At 46.3% G+C, this 25,784-nt stretch overlaps 1 protein-coding gene across 1 annotated transcript; it reads left to right on the top strand.

The window, feature by feature from the left end:
• The first annotated feature begins 211 nt into the window (after nt 1–211).
• On the top strand, nt 212–1,258 carry LOC147975292 (uncharacterized). The gene is made up of 2 exons (XM_087520350.1): nt 212–442; nt 1,001–1,258. Exons 1-2 carry the CDS (start codon nt 212–214, stop codon nt 1,256–1,258), a joined length of 489 nt encoding a protein of 162 aa, XP_087376476.1.
• Nucleotides 1,259–25,784: the final 24,526 nt, after the last annotated feature.

Here is a 25,784-nt window from a genome sequence, read left to right as displayed (position 1 = left end):
GCTTACATTTGTGCATATGGATCTACCGTCCTACTGCCTCCGTCCCACAATATAAGAGCGTTTTGAACACTACATTAGTGTCAGAAATGCTCTTATATTACGGAACGGAGGGAGTAACTCCTAAATAACCTCTTCGCAAAAAAACTCCTAAATAACATGATACATACCCACGACATATTTGGGGATCCCCATTAGTTCCTCAAGGCTCACGATGGCCGAGCTGCGCCCCACGGTGAGCAAGCTCCAGCATCGCATTGAGCCTTGGCAGGGATGTTGGCTTTCTAAAGTAGCCCGGACGGTGCTCATTAACTCGTCCCTTTCTAGCCTGCTCCTATTCATTATGAGCTTTTATAGCCTGCCAGAGATGCTGCATCATGAGATTGCCAGAGTCCAGGGATGCTTCTTCTGGACTAGCGAGGGTGATAAGCAGAAGTACCACATGGTTCGATGGACTGAGATCTGTAAGCCTCGCGATCAGGGTGGCCTTGGGATCATTCCCTCCAAACGCATGAACATTGCCCTCCTGATAAGGTGGCTTTGGTGGATTACGAACGGAGAGGGTGTCCTGTGGCTCCGCACCATTCAACAGAAATACCTCTATGTCCAGCCGCTCGCCTTCTATCAGCGATCCGAAGGCTCTTAGTTCTAGCAGTCCATCATACAGCTACTCCTAGTCCTTCGCATCGGGACTTCGATTGTGGTTGGATCTGGCACGTCCATGTTGTTTTGGTTCGATCGTTGGGCTGGTAATGCCCCCTTCGCGGCATGCTTTCCTGACTTCTTCGCCATTGCGTTCAAACCGAGGATCTCCGTTGAGGTGGTCCTTATTGACTTAGGGCACTTGGCATTCCCGTGACCATTCGGTCCGGTGAAAAACGCCGATTGGCAGGACTTGCTTGCCTGCATCGTGCTGCACCAGCTGGACCTGGACATAGGGGATGACCGCACCATGTGGCGACTAGAGTCATCTGGTTAATTCTCCACTAAATCCCTATACCAGGCTATCGCCTCCTCCCTGGGACCCAAGGCTCTTACCGCCATTTGGGAGATCCGGCTCCCCTTGAAGATAAGGATATTCCCGTGGCAATGGATCCACGACTGCCTCCCATCCGGCATGGAGGTACTGAACCTCAACGGCCCCGGTGACGGGCTATGCCCGCTCTGCGGGACTGGAGAGGATTTGAACCATATCTTCTTCACCTGCGTCTCCATGCAGTCCCTCTGGAGCTATTTCCACGAAATAGTGGGTGGAAGCTAGGACCACAACAACTTCCCCGCTCTCTTCGCCGAACTCCAGGTGTTACCCCCCATGTCCCGCCACATTAGGTGGCTGACCATCGGGTGCTAGCTTGGACGTTGTGGACTGTTAGGAATAAGCTTGTGATTCAGCATATACCTCTTTGCCACGGTACTAACGCTTTGTTTAAATGGTCTAGTTACTTGCAGCTTTGGCGGCCGTTTAGCCGTCCCAGGGAGAGAGGCGCCATCAACTCCATCATCACCCAGCTCCGCGCGATGGCTCTCCGGATGGCTCCGCCACTTCCCCCACCACCACCGGAGTCAGATTAGATCTTCCGCGCCTCACCGCCACCGTGTGTGTGTCTTTGTGTGCGTCCTTGTAGTGTATGTGTGTTGGGCTTGTTGTTTCGTGCCCATAGCTGAACCCATTTGGTGTTTGTGTGGTTGTCTGTTAGACCCTGCCGGCGGTGGCGGTGTGTGTGTGTTCGCCTGTTGGTACTTTGTTGGACCTTGTGCTCAGTGGTTGCTTTATTTATTTATTTATTTATTTTAGAACGAAGACGCAAGGGGCTTCCGGCTTTAAATTAATAAAGCCCACAACATAGGCAGCGTACACATAGAAATAACCAAGTCCAGGAGACCAACATCACTTGAAACGACCAGCCAGGAGATAAAGTGCAGTACAAGGCATTGCCAGCCAGCAAAAGAGCATACAGGCTCGAAGGACACACATCCAAAAGGAGCTACACCACCCTAGGTAGCAGACAGCGGGGCTCGAGACGCCGAGTAGACGAGGCGGAGGCGGTCGAGTACATGGCGATGGAGATCAGCGTCATGATGCCTTCCAAGCGGTGCCCACTACTGTAAGAAAATGATGCATTTGAAGATAATGTCAGCAGGGTGAGAAGGGGAAACACCCTCAATAGTAAACTTGTTACGAGTACGCCATAAGGCCCACAACATTGCGGCCCTACAAGTCCACATTAGGCGACGGGAGGATCCTTGGACCGAGGACAAAGACGACACAAGCTCGGAGCGGGAGCATGGATCCCAATCCACGCACGCAGCCTCACGGACCGCACTCTAGGCGAAGTGCGCCAGGGGACATCGGAAGAATACGTGATCTGCATCTTCCGGGACACCACAAAGAGCACAAGGCCCACTGGCTGGCCCATTATGCTTGGCCACGTTGATGGAGGTAGGAAGGCGATCTTGTCATAGTTGCCAGAGGAAAACCTTAATTTTGAGCGGAATGCGGTCTTTCCAGAGCCCCACGACGGCCTGAAGGGCAGGACCATGAGCCAACTCTCTATACAAAGAGTTAACAGAGAACTTACCAGAGCCCGATAACCTCGATGACACCATGTCCACGGCAGTAGACAGGTGCACGTCGGTAATCAATGCTCGAAGGCGATCCCAACAATTTGCCTCTAGCCCCAAGAGCTCCCTTCTAAAGTATATTGCCGGTGGGGAAGAGCTAAGTGCCGTGGCAACCGTTAGATGGGGATCCACCGCAATGGAATAGAGCTCGCGAAACTCCGACCAAAGAGGCTGGGGGCCAATCCGCAAGTCAAGGCAAAATCGCGTGGAGCGGCCGTTATTTACCGTAAACTTCATGCCCCTGGTAAAGTATGATTTTAGGGATTGGATTGAATTCCAGAATGGTGAGCCATGGTTCTCGGCCTTAAAAATTCCCATTATGGAAGTATTTGGCACGTAGGAGATCAACCCAAAGGCCAGTCTCACCCTGAGACGGCTTCCACATCCATTTGCACATGAGTGCTATGTTCATCAACTTAGAGTTTATGATCCCAAGGCCCCCTGTGCTTTGGGCCGGCATACTACCTGTCATTTAACCATATGGTATTTCTTCTTCGGCCCCGCCCCTTCTGAAAAAAGCGAGACCTATGGGTGTCAAGTTTGGTGTGCACCCCATCAGCCAACAGAAATAGGCCCATGACGAACATAGGTAGGGATGATAGGCTGGAGTTGGTTAAGATTAGTCTTGCCCCTGAAGACATAAATCTCCGTCTCCACGGGCAAACTCTTCCCGCCACTTTATTACAGAGAGGTTACCAGTCAGAAATCGAGCACTTTTTGTCAGCGATCGGGAGGCCAAGGTAAGTAAATAGTAGTTTTCCAAGTTTGCAATTAAGCAGGTTGGCTACACGTAGACTCTCAGCCGCATCCATCCCCATGGACACCACTTCACACTTGTGGAAATTGATTTTTAGCCCGGACATAAGCTCAAAGCACAGGAGAATGGCCTTAACCGATGCTATACTGTGCATGTCCGGTTCGAAGAGGAGGAGTGTGTCGTCCGCGTACTGTAGGTGCGACACACCTCCCGGGATCAAGTCACCAACCACTCCCCTCATGTGGCCAGCCGCACGAGCTTTATCTAACATGGCGCCCAAGGCATCGACCACGAAATTAAACAATAGCGGGGAGGCAGGGTCCCCTTGACGAAGCCCACGCTTGTTGTGGAAGAAGTTCCCTACTTCTCCGTTCACGGCAATCACAAGTTGGCCCCTCAAGACCAATTGCATCATGCAGTGAAACCAAACCGACAAGAAACCCCTATCTAGGAGGACTTGTTAGAGGAAATCCCAGTTCACGCGATCATACGCCTTCTTGAAGTCTAGCTTGAGCAAGATTGCTGGCTGGCGAGAATGTTTTAGCGAGTGAACTATTTCCTGGAGAGGGAGCGGCCCTTCCAGAATATTGCGACCTCGGATAAAATCCGACTGGCTCCTACTAATGATACGATGAGCAACCGGAGAGAGACGCGTGGAACAAGCCTTAGAACAATTTTTAAATGAAACATTAATGAGCGCAATCGGCCTAAACTATCTAATACAATCTGCACCCTAAACTTTGGGGATCAAAGAAAGGACCCCAAAGTTCAAGCACGAGATGTCAACGAAACCCCGCATAAAACTATTACACACGTCGAAAATGGGCCCCTTAAGCACTGGCCAGAAGCGTTTAAACATCGCCACCGGCCAACCATCAGGGCCCAGGGAAGTGTCTGATTTCATCCCAAGAGCCTCCATGTCAATCTGCTGAGGGAAGAAGGCCAGCCCCACGCCCTCGTTTTCCTGGTCCGAGACCCACAACGCGGGATCCCATATGTCTACCCGCAGCCTGGTATGTCTCCAACATATCTATAATTTTTGATTATTCCATGCTATTATATTATCAATCTTGGATGTTTTATATGCATTTATATGCTATTTTATATGATTTTTGGGACTAGCCTATTAACCTAGAGCCCAGTGCCTGTTTCTATTTTTTCCTTGTTTTTGAGTTTTACAGAAAAGGAATATGAAATAGAGTCCAATTGACGTGTCGATTTTTGATATTATTTATGGACCAAAAGAAGCCCCCGGAGTAAAAGAGTTGGGCCAGAAGAGTCCCGGGCCATCCACGAGGGTGGGGGCGCGCCCTACCCCCCGAGGCACATAGGGTGAGACAAAACTAGCTCTAGTTCATCAATGTAATGTAGGCACGTATTCCGAATATAGTCATACATGCTTATGGAAAAGAACTTGCATGACATCTTTTGTCCTACCCTCCCGTGGTAGGGGGATCCTATTGGAAACTAAGGGATATTAAGGCCTCCTTTTAATAGATTACCGGACCAAAGCATTAACACTTAGTGAATACATGAACTCCTCGAACTACGGTCATCATCGGTAAGTAACCCGATTATTGTCACTTCGGGTTAACAGATCATAACACATAATAGGTGACTATAGACTTGCAAGATAGGATCAAGAACTCATATATATTCATGAAAACATAATAGGTTCAGATCTGAAATCATGGCACTCGGGCCCTAGTGACAAGCATTAAGCATAGCAAGGTCATAGAAACATCAATCTCAGAACATAATGGATACTAGGGATCAAACCCTAACAAAACTAACTCGATTACATGATAAATCTCATCCAACCCATCACTGTCCAGCAAGCCTACAATGGAATTACTCACGCACGGTGCTGAGCATCATGAAATTAGTGATGGAGGAAGGTTGACGATGACGATGGCAACGGATTTCCCTCTCCGGAGCCCCGAACGGACTCCAGATCATCCCTCCTGAGAGAGATTAGGGCTTGGCGGCGGCTCCATATCATAAAACGTGATGAATCATTCTCTCTCATTTTTTCCCCGAACATGAATATATAGAGTTGGAGTTGAGGTCGGTGGACCACCAGGGGGCCCACGATGCAGGGGGCGCGCCCTGTGAGGTAGGTGTTGGTGTCAAAACCGGCGGATCTCGGGTAGGGGGTTCCGAACTGTGCGTCTAAGGCGGATGGTAACAGGAGGCGGGGGACACAATGTTTACCCAGGTTTGGGCCCTCTCGATGGAGGTAATACCCTACTTCCTGCTTGATTGATCTTGATGATATGAGTATTACAAGAGTAGATCTACCATGAGATCATAGAGGCTAAACCCTAGAAGCTAGCCTATGATTATGATTGTCCTTGTCCTACGGACTAAACCCTCCAGTTTATAAAGACACCGGAGGGGGCTAGGGTTACACAGAGTCGGTTACAAGGGATGAGATCTACATATCCGAATTGCCAAGCTTGCCTACCACGCAAAGGAGAGTCCCACCCGGACACGGGACGAAGTCTTCAATCTTGTATCTTCATAGTCCAACAGTCCGGCCAAAGGATATAGTCCGGCTATCCGAGGACCCCCTAATCCAGGACTCCCTCAGTAACCCCTGAACCAGGCTTCAATGACGATGAGTCCGGCACGCAGGTTGTCTTCGGCATTGCAAGGCGGGTTCCTCCTCCGAATACTCCATAGAAGATTTCGAACACAAGGATAGTGTCCGGCTCTGCAAAAACAAATTCCACATACCACCGTAGAGAGTATAAATTTCCACAAATCTAATATGCTGACAACTTTTCATAACGTGACATCATGCCATGGCCCGGTCATTATTCAAACTGTTTTTCTCAACCAGCTATTGCACATATTGCGAGGCAGTTTTCTTGGCACGTCTTTTCGAAGCAGAGATCGTGTCCCCTTATCACGGGATTCTCATCAATATGGGTGTGAGTAACCCAACCGCGCCTGCTGGTATGACTCCTCAATTTTAGGCATGTTCCGAACGGCCATGCGGAGGACGCTTGATATTCATCCTCTTTATAAACGGGCCAAGGCCTGTCCTTTTCTTCTCGCACTCGATCCTTCCCCTCCCCCACCTCGAGTTCCAACACCCAAGCCTCAGGCTAAGCGCTTCGGACCTTCAACCATGTCTGGATCCAACCTTCAAGGCCGGTGGATGGCCTCCTCTATCACAGAGGGGGACATCAAGAAGCTAAGGGAAGCCAGGTATCTGACCGCCGAAATCTCGCACAGGCTGCCTGCTCAAGGGAAGGTCATCCCCACTCCCGAACCCAACGAGAGTGTCGTATTTGTTTCCCACTTCCTCCGAGGGCTAGGCTTTAGTCTTGATCCCTTTGTTAGAGGGCTTATGTTCTATTAGGGGCTCGATTTCCATGATCTAGCCCCAGATTCCATCCTTCACATCTCGTCATTTATCGTCGTGTGTGAGGCCTTCCTCCGCATCACCCCACAGTTTGGCTTATGGCTCAAGACCTTCAATGTGAAGCCAAATATGATCGATGGGTGAGACACAGAATGCGGAGGTGCCATAATAAGCAAAGGCGCCGATGATCCATGGCCAAAGGGTTCCTTACCGGAGGTGTCAAACTTATGGTAGCGGGAGTGGTTTTACATCACAGCTCCCTGAAGTACTAAGTGGGTAACTGCCCCCGCCTTCCGTTCGGGCCCCCCGCCACAACTGGCGTCATGGGTCAACAAGGGGCTGGACTGGGGGCCAGTTAATGACGTGCTGACATTGCAAAGTCGCATCCGAGATCTCCTCAAGAGGGATGTCAGTATCGTCAAGGTGATGCAAGTTATGCTAGTTCGTCGGGTCCTGCCATGCCAACATCGATCTCTCCGTATGTGGGAGTTCAACCCGGAAGGACCTCGAACTATTCAACAATTCTTCGGCACAACGCTCAAAGGGATGTATGGATTGTTCTTCGGATCACGAATAAAGCGTCCGGACACCACCGAGGATGCGGGTCTAAACTGCAATCGTCCAGATACCCATGTAAGTAATTCTGCGGCCGAACATGCTGTCTTTTTATTTGTCACAACATCATTCTGAAAAAAAATCGCTCTTGGCCAGGACTGGATAAGAAAGGCGAAGATGATCAGGTGTTCGGCCCCCCTTCCCGAAGGCTCACCAGATCCTATACTAGCTAGGATGCTTGAGCACGCACCTTATCAAGTGCCATCAGGGGAAGATAAAGGAAGGAATAAAGAAGCCAAAAGTGGGCCTCACGCATTACTCATCCAAACTGGGGGAATTAGTGTCTCCGCGAAGGAGGATAACTGGGGAGAAGAATCTAGAATCCCCTCTCCCCAAGGAAGGAAAAGGACCGCCTCTGAAGACTTGGAAACGAGGGTTTCCAAATGAGGGAAGAAACCTTCGCCAGGGGGCCCTGCCCCGAAGGGCTTCCTTACCGCACAGTGCCCGTAAGGGGGTCAGCCCTCCACCAAGCTGTAAGTGAACCAGAGTAATTTTAGTAAATATATCCTGCTTTATCTCCAAGGACAATAACCGAGACATATATCTTGCAGTCCGGCTCGTAGCCCTTCTCAACAGAGTTCGTCTTCGGGGGATCTTCTTCCGGAGATGATGGAGTCCGAAACGCCTCCCTGTCGGAGTAAATAGCCATGGGTAGCCTAGCCGGCTTCTCCTAGCCCTTCTGATAAAATTACGAGCCTATCCGGCTCTCAAGAACCCAAGACACGGGGCCGCCTTCCCCTTGCTGGCTGTGATCCAGGCCGGCTTTCGGAAGGCGGCCCGACTTTAGCCCTCATGAAGAAAGCCACGGGAGGGCCGACTTCGGGAAGCCGGTCGCGAGAAGGCTGACTCCAAGAAGCCGGCTCCCATAAAGCGGTCGAGACCGTACCCTCAAAGTTTGCATCCACCTAGCGGCGATGCGACGGGGCGTGGCTACAGTGGAGCCTGCCACCCCCGAATCCCGGAGCACGCCTGGCACAGTGCGCCGTACGGAGTGGGCATGACCCGTCCGGCGCGGCACTGTTGCCATGTTGACCCTGGTGTCACCCACGACGGGCCGCCAGCGCGGCCCACAGACGGTGGGCCCCTTCGGGCAGAGAGACACCCGAAGGCGGCCACGCCTCCCCCCAGTCGGCCCAAGACAGAGCCGGCTCCCCGCAGCCGGCTTGCCACCTCCCTCGAAGGAGACGCCCCATTAAGGAGACAAGACGCGATGAGGCTACAGCGATCGCCCGACGGGCGGCGGCACTGTAGCCACGCCTACCATGACGAAGCCCACGTCACCAAGATGGAGCCACAGTGATCAGCCGCCGACCAGGTCCTGGACAGTGGGGCCTGCCTGTCGACCAAGGGGCCGGCAGCCGGCGGGACCCACCAGTCGGCGGGCCCCAGTAGCCGGCGCAGAAGCCAGCGAGCGCAGTCACAGACGGCTGGGCCCCGCACCCAGTCGGATTACCATTGTACCCCCGGGGGGTAGGCCTATATAAACCCCCGGGGCACCCATGCAAAGGGTTCGACCCCCTGCTAGTCCTAGACACCACACAAGGAGAAGAAGCAGGCTAGCCGTGCCATTCTTCCTCCTCCCACCGAACAGCTCAAGGAGCATTGTGTAGCTACTTGTCCATCTAGTGATCATGCGGAGACCCCGCAGAGCAGCAGTAGGGGTGTTATCTCCACGGAGAGCCCCGAAGCTGGGTAAGATCCGCTGGCGTGCATGTCTTCGCCTTATCCCGTTTCCAGGCACCGGCGACGTCTTACTGGCTCCCATAATGATAAGCCATCCGTTGGCATATGTCGCACCTACCACCCGACACTCCCCCTGTCTCCCCGCCTCCTGGGGCGGACAACCCTGAGGTGTCATCACGGAGGATTTCTCCTGATCCACCGAGGCCAGAAGGTAACTCTTCGACCACCCAAAGTCGGGAGCACTCGTCTCCTAAGGAGAGCAACAGAAAGAGTCTGGGACTGTCTGGTGCGCAATTGGACGCACTGATGGGTCTTTTGGAGCAAGCGGCTATCTCAGAGGCGCATCGTACTTTAATGGGTACGGTGGTTGAGAGTATTTCATCCGCCAAAAGTGGGTTGCATGAAGCTTTTATGAGTCTGCTAAGAGGCTTTGAGGTACGCAAAGTAATATATATAAAAATTGATAATACCGCACACGCTAGGTGTGCTCTATACAAATAGTAGCCCCTGAGACTCTGGTTGTTGTCCCGAGGCGGCAAATAGAGGATCATAGCCCCAAGTAATGATCGCACTGCTTCCATGTGTAGGCGGCTGACGGTCCGATGGCTGGCCGGACTGCTGAGTTTGCCGGACTGAGGCGGCAACTTGATACAGCAGATGCCGACATCGTTCTTGTGAACAAGCGGCTTGACAAGGCACAGGGTATGTATTCTCCGGTGGTCAACAGATATTAAGAGGAGCATGATGCTAGTATCTATAACATGCTGTGACTGCAGATGGAGCTGCCGCCGTGGAGACCCTTCGGGCGGAGCTTGCCCGAGCCAAGGAACAAGCCAGGAGAAGTGATGTGGCTGCCCTAAAGGCTGCCGAAGAATTAAGAGCCGAACGGGCTGATCATCGCCAGAGCGAAGATAAAATAGCCAAGATGGCTATTGAGCTGAAGGATGCCGCCGGCCGGTATGAGCTTCTTGAAAAGGAAAGCCAAGCGAAAGCGGCGGACCTGAAGAAAGCCATGGTAGTAGCCAAGGAAACCCGCTCTGAAGTCAGTGCGGCGAAGGAGGAGCTCCGTCAGGCCGGAGATATCACGGCTGGGAAGCCCTTTTTGTTGCGGACGAAGTTCGGAGATCCGAAGTGTGCCCCTCTGGATCAATTATGGAGTGCTGCAGACGCGTATTCGGACCTGGCAATGAGTGCTGCTGATGCGACTGAGTTTTTCAAAGATCAAAAAGATCACGAAGTGGAAAAGTTGTTCTAGTCGCAGTTCAGTGCTCCAACGCATCCGCTGCTGTTAAATGAGCAAATGGCCGAGTGGGCTGAGCTCCATAGGTTGTCCGGGCTTGCCATGAGGTCTGTCGTGGATCATCTTTGGCCGGAAGGACCAAGGCCGAATTGTTATTTTGATTTAGTGCAACGATTCCTTAGTGCTGTGCCGCATATTGACGCTGTAAAGAGGTATGCATGCATAGAGGGTGCGCGGATGGCTCTTGCCCGTGTTAAGACATACTAGGCAGAGATGGATGCCACCGCTATTGCAACACGGGGTCCGGCCGTAGGCCAGGTCTCGGCCGAGCACTATTTTGAAGAAGTCCTAGAAGGCGCTCGTTTAATAGAGGCTCAGTGCTCGAAGAGTAACATGTTCGAGTGACATGTATCCCAATTGTAAAAACAATGCTATTTGGCTTATAAAGGTTGTGTTTATACTTTTGCCTGAAAGTATTATGATACCTCCTGTGCGGCCGTTTATGTATGTATATAACCTGAAAGTTTGCGGTCGTCGGCTTCAGCCCCCATGCATATAATGCGGGGGTGTTCGGAAAAGCGCGTATTCACACTTGATCCAACGTCTTGGTCCATTAAGGAGGTGATAGCGCGGCGAATAAGGCAATCGGACTATATTGCTTTAACACTTTCACTTAGGCATAGGAGTTTGATAGTGGGGCTACCATATAGCCCCTAGTACTTCCGAGCTTATCCGAATACGGTGTGCGTACATACATGACCGAGAAACCGATCCTTCGTTAATGTGGAGGAATCGTGAAGATTCCACTGAGTCCTCGAGTGATTGACCAGTCTCGCGCTTTATCATGACAGTCAGTTTTCGGCTTTCTCTACTGAGGTGCTCATCCAGATGAACCAGGGCACAATCGCAGTAGTTCTCCCGGTGCCACCTTAGCCGATAGAGTGGAACGTAAGGTAGAAAAACACGGGAGCCGGGCAAACCCAACTATTGACCAAAACATGATTCGGAGTTGATGCATATAAGGCCAAACTCGCGACGTCGAACACTCCCTAAGGTATTCGGTCGTTACAACGTATACTGGGCTGAGTAACGCCCTCAATAATAAGCCCTGAATTTCCGGGTACGTGCATTAGTCTGATGTGACAAACTGCCAATAACACCAGCATCCCTCTTGGTTATGTTGAGTATCCGGAGGGTGTAAAGCAACAAGAGACAGTAAAAAAGGTTTACACTAGGTCTTAATCTAAAAAGAAACTTTTGAACGGGGCCCTGCTGCACATCTGCACCTGTGTCTCCGTTGTGCCGTATCCTAGAAGGGTGTAGCACGATGATCATCTGTAAGAGAGGAAAGCCCAAGTGAAAGTTTTTGTGCGAAAAATTAGTTATTCTTAGTAAACCATTAAAATTCAATCTAAATAAGGTCAAGCCAAACTGTAGTCCTTTTTTCATGTGGGAATCCCCTAGCACCACATATGGGGGTATATCCATCGATCCAGTCTTAGGTTTATCTAAGCTGTTACAGCTAGTGGTGCGCCGGACTCGTTTAGCCGTGTCCGTGGTCTTGACGACCGAGCATTTATTCTGGTTGAAGAGGCCATTCAGTGTTCGGCTGCTAAAGCCGCCACACATTCTTTCGCACGTAAGGAACGCTTTGTGTTTCCGTTAACTATGATGATGCCACGTGGACCGGGCATCTTAAGCTTAAGATAAGCGTAATGCCGTATTGCATTAAAACGAGCGAAGGTTGTTCTTCCGAGTAGTGCTTGATAGCCGCTTCGGAATGGGGCGATGTTGAAGGTTAACTTTTCACTTAGGGAGTTCTCGGGAGAACGGAATACAACCTCTAGTACTAGAGAGCCCGTGCCGCGGGCCTCTGGGCCTGGTATTACTCCTTTAAAGGTAGTATTGCTTTGGCTGATTCTTGTCGGGTCTATCCCCATTTTGCGGACTGTGTCCTGATATATCAGATTAAGACTACTGCCGCCATCCATAAGGACACGAGTGAGATGGTATCCGTCAATTATTGGGTCTAGTACCAAGGCAGCTGATCCTCCGTGCCGGATACTAGTCGGGTAATCCCCGCAATCAAAACTGATCGGGCAGGCCGACCAAGGGTTGAACTTGGGGGTAGAGGGCTCCACGGCGCATACGTCTCGGAGTGTGTGTTTGCTCCTCCTCTTCGTTACGTGAATCATGTTCACTGTTTTGACCTCCGGTGGGAATTTTTTCTGTCCCCCAGTGTTCGGCTGGCGAGGCTCATCCTCATCTTCGCTTGGTGTCTCACTCCCCTTGTGTTCAGCGTTTAGCTTGCCGGCCTGCTTGAAGACCCAGCATTCTCTGTTGGTGTGATTTGCGGGTTTGTCGGAGGTGCCATGAATCTGACATAATCTGTCTAGAATCTTGTTTAGGCTGGACGGTCCATCTCTGCTGCCTTTAAATGGCTTTTTCTGTTGACCGGGTCGAGAGCTCCTGAATTTGGCGTTTACCGCCGTGTTGTCTGGGCTGTCTTCATTGTTTCGACGCTTGCTTTTGTTGCGTCGTGGTTTTCCATTGCCATCCCTGACTTCGGACATGCCTGGGTTGCTGGTGCCGCTATGGGCCAGCCAACTATCTTCCCCACGCAAAAGCGGGTCATAAGGCTTGTTAGGGCTGCCATTGTCCTCGGTTTTCCCTGGCCGAGGTGTCTGGCGAGCCATTCGTCCCAGACACTGTGTTCGAAAGCCGCTAAGGCTTCGGTGTCCGGGCAGTCAACAATTTGATTCTTCTTAGTGAGGAATCTGTCCCAAAGCTTTCGGGTTGGCTCTCCGGGCTGTTGAATTATATGACTTAAATCGTCTGCATCTGTAGGTCGGACATAGGTCCCTTGAAAATTAGCCCTAAAAGCATCTTCAAGCTCTTCCCAACTTCGAGCTGAGTTTTCGAGGAGGCTCTTCAACCAGTGCCGAGCTGGTCCTTTCAACTTGAGGGGCAAGTATTTGATGGTGTGGAGATCATCTCCGCGAGCCATGTGGATATGAAGGATAAAGTCCTCAATCCAGACCCCAGGGTCTGTCGTTCCGTCGTATGCCTCTATGTTCACGGGTTTGAATCCTTCTAGAAATTCGTGATCCAAAACCTCATCGGTGAAGCATAGGGGGTGCGTGGCACCCTTGTATTTGGATGTGTCATGGCATTCTGATGGTTGTAGTGTTTGGTTTTGATCTTGTGTCGGAGCGCGCTTCCTAGATCCGTAGATGGACATGGTCATACCGGCTTTTTGGTGGAAGTCCACACATAAATCATGTGCTGACTTATGTGCAACATCGTTAGCCGCCCTATCGCGGCCACGGGGTGGTCGATCCGGCTAATCGGCCATTTTATTTTTCGGCTGTATAGGCTCTAAGGCCTCGTCATCGAATTCGGGCAGCAGCTTGCGCTTTGGATAGCTCTTTGTGTGGCTGCTGCCATCGTACTTTTCTTCAGTGTCAAGCACTTCATTCCATCTACTGTTGAGTGTATTTTTCGCGGCCTTAAGCCTTTGCTTCTACTTCTTCAGACTCCTCGTGGTGGCAATAAGCCTGTGGAGGTCCTCTTGCTCCAAGTGCCTTTCCGGGATGATGTGTGCATCATCGTCCGGACTGTTCTCCTCTCTGGAGATGGGATGATGAGCTTTACCTTCGGCGTCGCCGTGATGGGACAGCAGCTCCGTACTATGTTTGCCGTCCTCTAGTTCATCCTGCTTTCTCGCTGGGTCCATGTGGTCGTCGTTTGCTTTGGAGTCGACCGGGGTATTATTCTTTCTTGCGTTGTTATCGCTGTTTTTGCCGAGGCGGGATTTGGAGCGGCGCCTACGTCATCACTTTGGTTGCTTCTCGAGGGGATTATCCTTCGCTGCATCCTTCTGTTCCTCATCATTATTTTCTTTGGGTGTATCCACCATGTATATATCGTGTGATGAAGTGGTTGTCCAGCGCCCTGTGGGCGGTGGTTCCTGTTCCTCTCCTGCATCGTCGTCTATACCATCGATGTCTTCGGAGTTGAAATCGAAATCAAGCATGTCGGTTGAGTCGTCGATAGTGGCTATTAAGTGGGTGGTGGGTGGGGAACGAATTTCTTCACCATCCGCTTTCCACTCCAGCCAGTCATAGTTCGTCCAAGGGCCTCCTGACAAGGAGAGAGACCTTAATGAATTTAGCACATCACCCAAGGGTGAGTGCTGAAAGATATCTTCGCTTGTTTGCTTGTGTGTTGGATTGCTTGCTTGTCACGATAGCTCAAGATAATACTAAATTGTGTGACTTTGCCAATACCAACAACAATGATTTTCTTAGCACTCCGATTGCTCCTCTTACCGATGCTGAATCTTGTGAAATTAATACTGCTTTGTTGAATCATGTTATGAAAGATCAATTCGCCGGCCTTCCTAGTGAAGATGCCGCTACCCATCTAAACAACTTTGTTGATTTGTATGATATGCAAAAGAAGAAAGATGTGGACAATGATATTGTTAAATTGAAGCTATTTCCTTTTTCCCTTAGAGATCGTGCTAAAGCTTGGTTTTCGTCTTTGCCTAAAAATAGTATTGATTCATGGAATAAGTGCAAAGATGCTTTTATCTCTAAGTATTTTCCTCCCGCTAAATCATCTCTCTTAGAAACGATATTATGAATTTTAAGCAACTTGATCATGAACATGTTGCACAATGTTGGGAGAGGATGAAATTAATGATACGTAATTGCCCTACACATGGTTTGAATTTATGGATGATTATACAGAATTTTTATGCCGGATTGAATTTTTCTTCTAGAAATCTTTTAGATTAGGCCGCAGGAGGCACTTTTATGGAAATCACTTTAGGATAATCTACTAAACTCCGAGACAATATTATGGTTAATTATTCTCAATGGCACACCGAAAGATCTACTAGTTAAAAAGTGCATGCAATTGAAGAGATTAATGTTTTGAGTGGAAAGATGGATGAACTTATGAAATTGTTTGCTAATAAGAGCGTTCCTACTGATCCTAATGATATGCCTTTGTCCACTTTGATTGATAACAATAATGAATCTATGGATGTGCATTTTGTTGGTAGGAACAATTTTGGTAATAACACGTATAGAGGTAATTTTAATTCTAGGTCGTTTCCTATTAATTCCTCTAATAATTATGGTAATTCCTACAACAATTCTTATGAAAATTTTAATAAGATGCCCTCTGAATTTGAGACTAGTGTTAAGGAGTTTATGAATTCGCAAAAGAATTTCAATGCTTTGCTTGAAGAAAAATTGCTTAAGGTTGATGAATTGGCTAGGAACTTCGATAGGATTTCTCTTGATGTTGATTCTTTGAAACTTAGATCTATTCCACCTAAGCATGATATCAATGAGTCTCTCAAAGCGATGAGAATTTCCATTGATGAGTGCAAAGAAAGAACCGCTAGCATGCGTGCTAAGAAAGATTGCTTTTGTGAAAGCGTGTTCTTCTAGTTTCTATGATAATAAAGATGAAGGTCTAAAAGTGATTGATGTGTCTCCTATTAAATCTTTGTTTTTCAATATGAATCTTGGTAATGATGGGATTGAAGATGAGCCACCTTTACCTAGAAGGCATTCCAATAATTCAGAGTTTTTAGATCTTGATGCAAAAATTGGTAAAAGTGGGATCGAAGAGGTTAAAACTTTAAATAGCAATGAACCCACTATTTTTGATTTCAAGGAATTTAATTATGATAATTGCTCTTTGATAGATTGCATTTCCTTGTTGCAATCCGTACTAAATTCTCCTCATGCTTGTAGTCAAAATAAAGCTTTTACTAAACATATCGTTGATGCTTTGATGCAATCCTATGAAGAGAAACTTGAGTTGGAAGTTTCTATCCCTAGAAAACTTTATGATGAGTGGGAACCTACAATAAAAATTAAAATTAAAGATCATGAGTGCTATGCTTTGTGTGATTTGGCTGCTAGTGTTTCCACGATTCCAAAAACTTTGTGTGATTTGCTAGGTTTCCGTGATTTTGATGATTGTTCTTTGAACTTGCACCTTGCAGATTCCACTATTAAGAAACCTATGGGAAGAATTAATGATGTTATTATTGTTGCAAATAGGAACTATGTGCCCGTAGATTTCATTGTTCTTGACATAGATTGCAATCCTTCATGTCCTATTATTCTTGGTAGACCTTTCCTTAGAACGATTGGTGCAATTATTGATATGAAGGAAGGGAATATTAAATTCCAATTTCCATTAAAGAAAGGCATGGAACACTTACCTAGAAATAAAGTTAAATTACCATATGAATCTATTATGAGAGCCAATTATGGATTGCCTACCAAAGATGGCAATACCTAGATCTATCCTTGCTTTTGTGCCTAGCTAGGGGCGTTAAAAGATAGCGCTTGTTGGGAGGCAACCCAATTTTATTTTTATTTCTTGCTTTTTGATTCTGTTTAGTAATAAATAATTTATATATCCTCTGTTTTTGTTGTATTTTTTTTTGTTTAATTAGTGTTTGTGCCAAGTAGAACCGTTGGGAAGACTTGGGGAAAGTCTTTTTGATCTTGCTGTAAAAAACAGAAACTTTAGCGCTCACGAGAATTTCTGCCATTTTTATTTGGACAGTGATATTTAGTTAATTATTTTTTAAGATGATTAATAGATAAATTCCTCACGTCCAGAAATTTATTTTAGAATTTTTGGGTTTCCAGAAGTTTGCGTTAGCTACAGATTACTACACACTGTTCTGTTTTGACAGATTCTGTTTTTCGTGTGTTGTTTGCTTATTTTGATGAATCTATGGCTAGTAAAAGAGTTTATAAACCTTGGAGAAGTTGGAATACAGTATGTTTAACACCAATATGAATAAAGAATGAGTTCATTACAGTACCTTGAAGTGGTGTTTTGTTTTCTTTCGCTAACGGAGCTCACGAGATTTTCTATTTTAAGTTTTGTGTTGTGAAGTTTTCAAGTTTTGGGTAAAGATTTGATGGATTATGGAACAAAGAGTGGAAAGAGCCTAAGATTGGGGATTCTCATGGCACCCCAATGTAAAATTCAAGGACACCAAAAATCCTAAGCTTGGGGATGCCCCGGAAGGCATCCCCTCTTCCGTCTTCGTCTATCGGTAACTTTAATTGGAGCTATATTTTTATTCACCACATGATATGTGTTTTGCTTGGAGCATATTCTATGATTTTAGTCTTTGCTCTTTTAGTTTACCACAATCATCCTTTCTGTACACACCTTTTGAGAGAGACTCATATGATTTGAAATTTATTAGAATACTCTATGTGCTTCACTTATATCTTTTGAGCTATATAGTTTTTGCTCTAGTGCTTCACTTATATGTTTTAGAGCACGGTGGTGGATTTGTTTTATAGAAACTATTGTTCTCTCATGCTTCACTTATATTACTTTGAGAGTCCTTTAGAACAACATGGAAATTTTCTTTTTGGAATAATATAAAAAGTTTCATAGAAGTGCATTGAATACTATGAGAAGTTTGATACTTGATAATTGTTTTGAGATATGGAGATGGTGATATTAGAGTCATGCTAGTTGAGTAGTTGTGAATTTGAGGAATACTTGTGTTGAAGTTTGTGATTCCCGTAGCATGCACGTATGGTGAACCGTTATGTGATCAAGTCGGAGCATGATTTATTTATTGATTGTCTTCCTTATGAGTGGCGGTCGGGGACGAGCGATGGTATTTTCCTACCAATCTATCCCCCTAGGAGCATGCGCGTAATACTTTGTTTCGATTTTTGCAATAAGTATGTGAGTTCTTTATGACTAATGTTGAGTCCATGGATTATACGCACTCCCATCCTTCCACCATTGCTAGCCTCTCCAGTATCGCGCAACTTTCGCCGGTACCTTAAACCCACCATATACCTTCCTCAAAACAACCACCATACCTACCTATTATGGCATTTAATAGCCATCCCGAGATATATTGCCATGCAACTTTCCACCGTTCCGTTATTATGACACGCTTCATCATTGTCATATTGCTTGCATGATCATGTAGTTGACATCGTATTTGTGGCAAAGCCACCGTTCATAATTCTTCATACATGTCACTCATGCATCATTGCACATCCCGTTACACCGCCGGAGGCATTCACATAGAGTCTTATTTTGTTCTAAGTATCGAGTTGTAATTCTTGAGTTGTAAGTAAATAAAGTGTGATAATCATCATTATTAGAGCATTGTCCCAAGTGAGGAAAGGATGATGGATACTATGATTCCTCCACAAGTCGGGATGAGACTCCGGACGAAAAAAAGGAGGCCAAAAAAAAGAAGGCCCAAATAAAAAAATGAGAGAAAAAGAGAGAAGGGACAATGCTAATATCCTTTTTCCACACTTGTGCTACAAAGTAGAACCATGATCTTCATGATAGAGAGTCTCCTATGATATCACTTTCATATACTAGTGGGAATTTTTCATTATAGAACTTGGCTTGTATATTCCAATGATGGGCTTCCTCAAAATGCCCTAGGTCTTCATGAGCAAGCGAGTTGGATGCACACCCACTTAGTTTCTTTTTTTGAGCTTTCATATACTTATAGCTCTAGTGCATCCGTTGCATGGCAATCCCTACTCACTCACATTGATATCTATTAATGGGCATCTCCATAGCCCGTTGATACGCCTAGTTGATGTGAGACTATCTTCTCCTTTTTGTCTTCTCCACAACCACCATTCTATTCCACATATAGTCCTATGTCCATGGCTCACGCTCATATATTGCGTGAAGATTGAAAAAGTTTGAGAACATTAAAAGTATGAAACAATTGCTTGGCTTGTCATCGGGGTTGTGCATGATTTAAATACTTTGTGTGGTGAAGATAGAGCATAGCCAGACTATATGATTTTGTAGGGATAACTTTTTTGGCCATGTTATTTTGAGAAGACATGATTGCTTAGTTAGTATGCTTGAAGTATTATTATTTTTATGTCAATATTAAACTTTTATCTTGAATCATTCGGATCTGAACATTCATGCCACAATAAATAAAAATCACATTGAGAAATATGGTACAAAGCATTCCACATCAAAAATTCTTCTTTTATCATTTACCTACGCGAGGACGAGCAGGAATTAAGTTTGGGGATGCTTGATACGTCTCCAACGTATCTATAATTTTTGATTGCTCCATGCTATTATATCATCTATTTTGGATGTTAATGGGCATTGTTTTACACTTTTATATCATTTTTGGGACTAACCTACTAACCGGAGGCCCAGCCCAAATTGCTGTTTTTTGCCTATTTTAGGGTTTCGCAGAAAAGGAATGTCAAACGGAGTCCAAACGGAATGAAACCTTTAGGAACGTGATTTTCTCAACAAACGTGATCCAGGAGACTTGGAGTGGGCATCAAGAAATGATCGAGGAGGGCACGAGGCAGGGGGCGCGCCCTCCACCCTCGTGGGCCCCTAGTTGCTCCACCGACCTACTTCTTCCTCCTATATATATCCATGTACCCCCCAAACATCTAGGAGCACCACGAAAACCTAATTCCACCGCCGCAACCTTTTGTACCTGAGAGATCCCATCTTAGGGCCTTTTCCGGAGCTCCACCGGAGGGGCCATTGATCACGGAGGGCCTCTACATCAACTCCATGGCCTCTCCGGTGATGTGTGAGTAGTTTACTTCAGACCTTCGGGTCCATAGTTATTAGCTAGATGGCTTCTTATCTCTCTTTGGATCTCAGTACAAAGTTCTCCTCGATCTTCTTGGAGATCTATTCGATGTAATCTTCTTTTCCGGTGTGTTTGTCGAGATCCGATGAATTGTGGGTTTATGATCAAGTTTATCTATGAACAATATTTAAATCTCCTCTGGATTCTTTTATGTATGATTGGTTTATCTTTGCAAGTCTCTTCGAATTATCAGTTTGGTTTGGCCTACTAGATTGATCTTTCTTGCAATGGGAGAAGTGCTTAGCTTTGGGTTCAATCTTGCGGTGCTCGATCCCAGTGACAGAAAGGGAAACGACATGTATTGTATTGTTGCCATCGAGGATAAAAAGATGGGGTTTATATCATATTGCATGAGTTTATCCCTCTACATCATGTCATCTTACTTAAAGCATTACTCGGTTCTTATGAACTCAATACTCTAGATGCATCCTGGATAGCGGTCGATGTGTGGAGTAATAGCAGTAGATGCAGAATTGTTTCAGTCTACTTGTCGCGGACGTGATGCCTATATACATGATCATACCTAGATATTCTCATAACTATGCTCAATTCTATCAATTGCTCGACGGTAATTCGATTACCCACCGTAATACTTATGCTCTTGAGAGAAGCCATTAGTGAAACCTATGGCCCCTGGGTCTATCTTCCATCATATTAATCTTCCAACACTTATTTATTTCTTTTGCCGTTTATTTTACTTTGCATCTTTATTTCTCTTTATCATAAAAATACCAAAAAAATTATCTTATCATATCTATCAGATCTCACTCTCGTAAGTGACCGTGAAGGGATTGACAACCCCTTTATCGCGTTGGTCGCGAGGTTCTTATTTGTTTGTGTAGGTGTGTGGGACTCGAGCATGATCTCCTACTGGATTGATATCTTGGTTCTCAAAAACTAAGGGAAATACTTACGCTACTTTACTGCATCACCCTTTCCTCTTCAAGGGAAAACCAACACAGTGCTCAAGAGGTAGCAATCCCCAAGCTTAGGCTCTTGCCACTCCTTGTTCCATAATCCATCAAATCTTTACCCAAAACTTGAAAACTTCACAACACAAAACTCAAAATAGAAAATCTCGTGAGCTCCATTAGCGAAAGAAAACAAAACACCACTTCAAGGTACTGTAATGAACTCATTATTTTTTTATATTGGTGTTAAACCTACTGTATTCCAACTTCTCTATGGTTTATAAACTCTTTTACTAGCCATAGATTCATCAAAATAAGCAAACAACACACGAAAAACAGAATATGTCAAAAACAGAACAGTCTGTAGTAATCTGTAGCTAATGCGAACTTTTGGAACCCCAGAAATTCTAAAATAAATTTCTGGACGTGAGGAATTTATCTATTAATCATCTGCAAAAATAATTAAGTAAATAGCACTTTCCAAATAAAACTGGCAGCAATCCTTGTGAGCGCTAAAGTTTCTGTTTTTTACAGCAAGATCAAAAAGACTTCCCCCAAATCTTCCCAACGGTTCTACTTGGCACAAAAACTAATTAAACACAAAAAACACAACCAAAACATAGGCTAGATAAATTATTTATTACTAAACAGGAGCAAAAATCAAGGAATAAAAAAATAAAATTGGGTTGCCTCCCAACAAGCGCTATCGTTTAACGCCCCTAGCTAGGCATAAAAGCAAGGATAGATCTAGGTATTGCCATCTTTGGTAGGCAATTCTTCAATAAAACACTTATAACCTCTAGGAGTTTCTTTATTCTTATTAATTATCAAACTCCTAGGCGCAAAATCAAGAAATTCATTTGTAATCAAGAATATATTTGTACCAAGGAGTAGCGCCTACATAAAAATTGCGGAGAAGAACGGAAGTAGATTGCTTCCTGGTAGATCTATTTTGAGCATTGAAAATTCTATACCAAGCGTCTTTTAGATTTTCTCCCTCCCTTTGCTTAAAATTAAGAACTTCATTCTCAGGAGACAACGGAGAAGATAGAGGACTATCCATAACGACAAGGCAAGCAAGAAAGCAGCAAACGGAAAAGAGAGGGCGAATAAAATGACAAGGGTGAAGTGGGGGAGAGGAAAATGAGAGGCAAATGGAAAATAATGTAATGCGAGGGATAAGAGTTTGTGATGGGTACTTGGTATGTCTTGACTTGTGCATAGACTCCGGCAATGGTGCCAGAAATGGCTTGTTGTCGGGAGTCAAATCTAGACTTGACTTGGCGTGAATCTCCCCGGCAACGGCGCCAGCAATCCTTCTTGCTACCTCTTGAGCACTGCGTTGGTTTTCCCTTGAACAGGAAAGGGTGATGCAGTAAAGTAGCGTAAGTATTTCCCTCAGTTTTTGAGAACCAAAGTATCAATCCAGTAGGAGATCACGCTCGAGTCCCACGCACCTACACGAACAAATAAGAACCTCGCAACCAACGTGATAAAGGGGTTGTCAATCCCTTCACGGTCACTTACGAGAGTGAGATCTGATAGATATGATAAGATAATATTTTTGGTATCTTTATGATAAAGAGAAATAAAGATGCAAAGTAAAATAAACGGCAATAGAATAGAAATAACTAAATGTTGAAAGATTAATATGATGGAACATAGACCCAGGGGCCATAGGTTTCACTAGTGGCTTCTCTCAAGAGTATAAGTATTATGGTGGGTAAACGAATTACTGTCGAGCAATTGATAGAATTGACCATAGTTATGAGAATATCTAGGTATGATTATCTATATAGGCATCACGTCCGCGACAAGTAGACCGAAATGATTTTGCATCTACTACTATTACTCCACACATCGACCGCTATCCAGTACGCATCTAGAGTATTAAGTTCATAAGAACAGGGTAATGCTTTAAGTAAGATGACATGATGTAGAGGGATAAACTCATGCAATATGATATAAAACCCATCTTTTTATCCTCAATGGCAACAATTCAATACGTGCCTTGCTACCCCTGATGTCACTGGGAACGGACACCACAAGATTGAACCCAAAGCTAAGCACTTCTCCCATTGCAAGAAATTTCAATCTAGTAGGCCAAACCAAACTGATAATTCGAACCAATCATACATAAAAGAATTTAGAGAAGATTCAAATATTGTTCATAGATAAACTTGATCATAAACCCACAATTCATCGGATCTCGACAAACACACCGCAAAAGAATATTACATCGAATAGATCTCCAAGAAGATCGAGGAGAACTTTGTATTGAGATCCGAAGAGAGAGAGAAGAAGCCATCTAGCTAACAACTATGGACCCATAGGTCTGAAGTAAACTACTCACACATCACCGGAGAGGCCATGGAGTTCATGTAGAGGCCCTCCGTGATCAATGCCCCCTCCGGCGGAGCTTCAAAAAAGGCCCCAAGATGGGATCTCTCGGGTACAAAAGGTTGCAGTGGTGGAATTAGGTTTTCCTAGTGCTCCTGGATGTTTGGGGGTACGTGGATATATATAGGAGGAAGAAGTAGGTCGGTGCAGCAACGAGGGGCTCACGAGGTGGAGGGTGCGCCTAGGGGGGGTAGGCACGCGCCCCTGCCTCGTGGCTTCCTCGGTTGTTTCTTGACGCCCACTCCAAGTCTCCTGGATCATGTTTGTTGAGAAAATCATGTTCCCTGTCAGGACCCCGATTCCATATCACATCAATCTAGCCGGTAACACCTCATATCACATTGCGGCCTCACGCATGGTATCCCACGGGTGTCGCCTTACCATGGCTCGGGACCGTTTGCGCCTTTTGGCTCACGTATATGATAGTGTCGCTAGCATCCATATGATAGAGAACCCGGGCCGACATGGCTAGTGATGAACCCAAAGCGGCATAGACCTATGGAGACAGGCATACATGAATCACATCGAACATGTCGGTCATCAGCGAGTGAATTCGGGCTGTAGCACTGGGCTAACAGGACTCCGGGGAACCCGGGCTGTAGCAGGCTAGGCAGGACTCCGGATGTCACCGCGTGACATTTCCCCAAAGGGACAGACATAGGAACGAGGTGAAACACATGCCGGCCAGTCAAGTGTCCAGAGCAGTGGTGCTGGGCTAGCAGGACTCCGGTGAACCGGGCTGTAGCGGACTACTATCGCTCAGGAAGCACTAGACTACATTTCCCCATATGAGAGGCTGCCAAGGATAAACAACTAGATTGTCGGATCCCGCTCATACCGAGCATTTCAATCATACACACAATATGCCCGATATGAGTGCATACAACATGGCATCACAACAAAACTCTACAACTCAAGTACTTTATTTAAAGGCCCTAGAGAGCCATACATAACATGTTCATACAGGTAGGGGTCACACGACCCGACACTCAAGTCATACAATCATACAAGCACAGGCGAAAGCAACTAGTCTGAGTACAGACACTAGAAAGAAAGAAGGCTTCTCGAAGCCTGTCTATCTACATAGGGCCCTCCATGGCCAGGATCACCACATGGGTGGCTAGTCACTCGTCGACATCAAGGTCTACGTAGAACCCATCGGAAGGGGCGGTGTTGTCGTCTGAAAACAGTAATTAAGCAAACATGAGTACCAAAGGTACTCAGCAAGTCTTACAACAGAACCTACTATACATGCTCATTCTCAAGAAGGTGGTGGAGTTATTGCAGCAAGCCAGCTTTGACTCTTGGCTAAGCTATCCTACGAGACTCCACTAGTAAAAATAGTTTTCGCACACGAGTCCACTACTCATCAACACAATACTCCACCGGGGATCCTCCCTCGTCATCCTACGAGAGGGCCATCCTCGGTACTCACACTTATCTTGAGTCTTTTAGTAGTAACCATTAACTTGTCTATGAACTGTATAGGCAACCAAGTAGTCCTTTACCGCGGACGCGGCTATTCGAATAGATGTTGTTAACCCTGCAGGGGTATACTTCTTCATACACGCTTTCACCACTTACCACCGTTTACACGACATGTACTCGGCAACCTTCAAGCGGAAGCCCAATGAGGGTGTCGGCCACGGCCTACCTAAACACTTAAGTCTCTAGTCCAGGTTTATCGCCTATCCAGGTTCCATCCGCAGGGAGTCCAGCCGAGGTTCCCACATACGGCCCCGAACGATGTGAACAGGGTCCCGAGACGCCAAACGGGCGCCCGGCATACCCGACCACGGTGTATCTACCGCAACATAGCCCACCCCTAGGGTCAGCGCTACGCACGGCTGCCAACACATAACCTACAAACACCAGAAACTATTTGCAACTCCTGGACAGAGTACTAGGGTGATTAAGAAGCCGAGAGGGTCCATTGGTTTCGGGCCCAATGTATGGAAGTAACTGAATCTTAAATCACACATACAGATCTCAGTTCTTAGGGACGGCCTCAATGAAACAACCCACCATGTACTCCTACATGGCCTCTCATCGATACCTTTACCAAAACATGTTCAACACATCCCTCACATTACCGACATAATCATTTCACTCTAGCCCATCACCCAGATGAACCAGACCTAACACAACTCTAAGCATAGCAGGCATAGCAATGTAGGAATCACATACATGGCTCAAACAACTCCTACACATGCTAGTGGGTTTTAACTAATTACTGTGGCAATGACAGGTCATGCATAGGATGAGGGTTCAACTACCGTAGCACACAGCAGTTTGAATCGCGTTGTCTTAATGCAGTAAACAAGAGCAGAAGCGAGAACATGGGATTGTATCGGAATGATCAACGGGTTGCTTGCCTGATGTAGTGGTAGTAGGGTACTGCCCTTCAGACGGATACTCGGGGTTATCCTCGGAGGCAGAACCTACCACGAAAGGCACACCGAACATAATCAACACATGACAATATGCAACAATATGAT

The sequence above is a fragment of the Triticum urartu genome, chromosome 4A (assembly GCF_056163025.1).
Source record: "Triticum urartu cultivar PI428250 chromosome 4A, HENAU_Tu73, whole genome shotgun sequence".
NCBI lineage: Eukaryota > Viridiplantae > Streptophyta > Magnoliopsida > Poales > Poaceae > Triticum > Triticum urartu.
The sequence above is the reverse complement of the archived record's forward strand: the minus strand, read 5'-3'. Positions and strand labels throughout refer to the sequence as shown.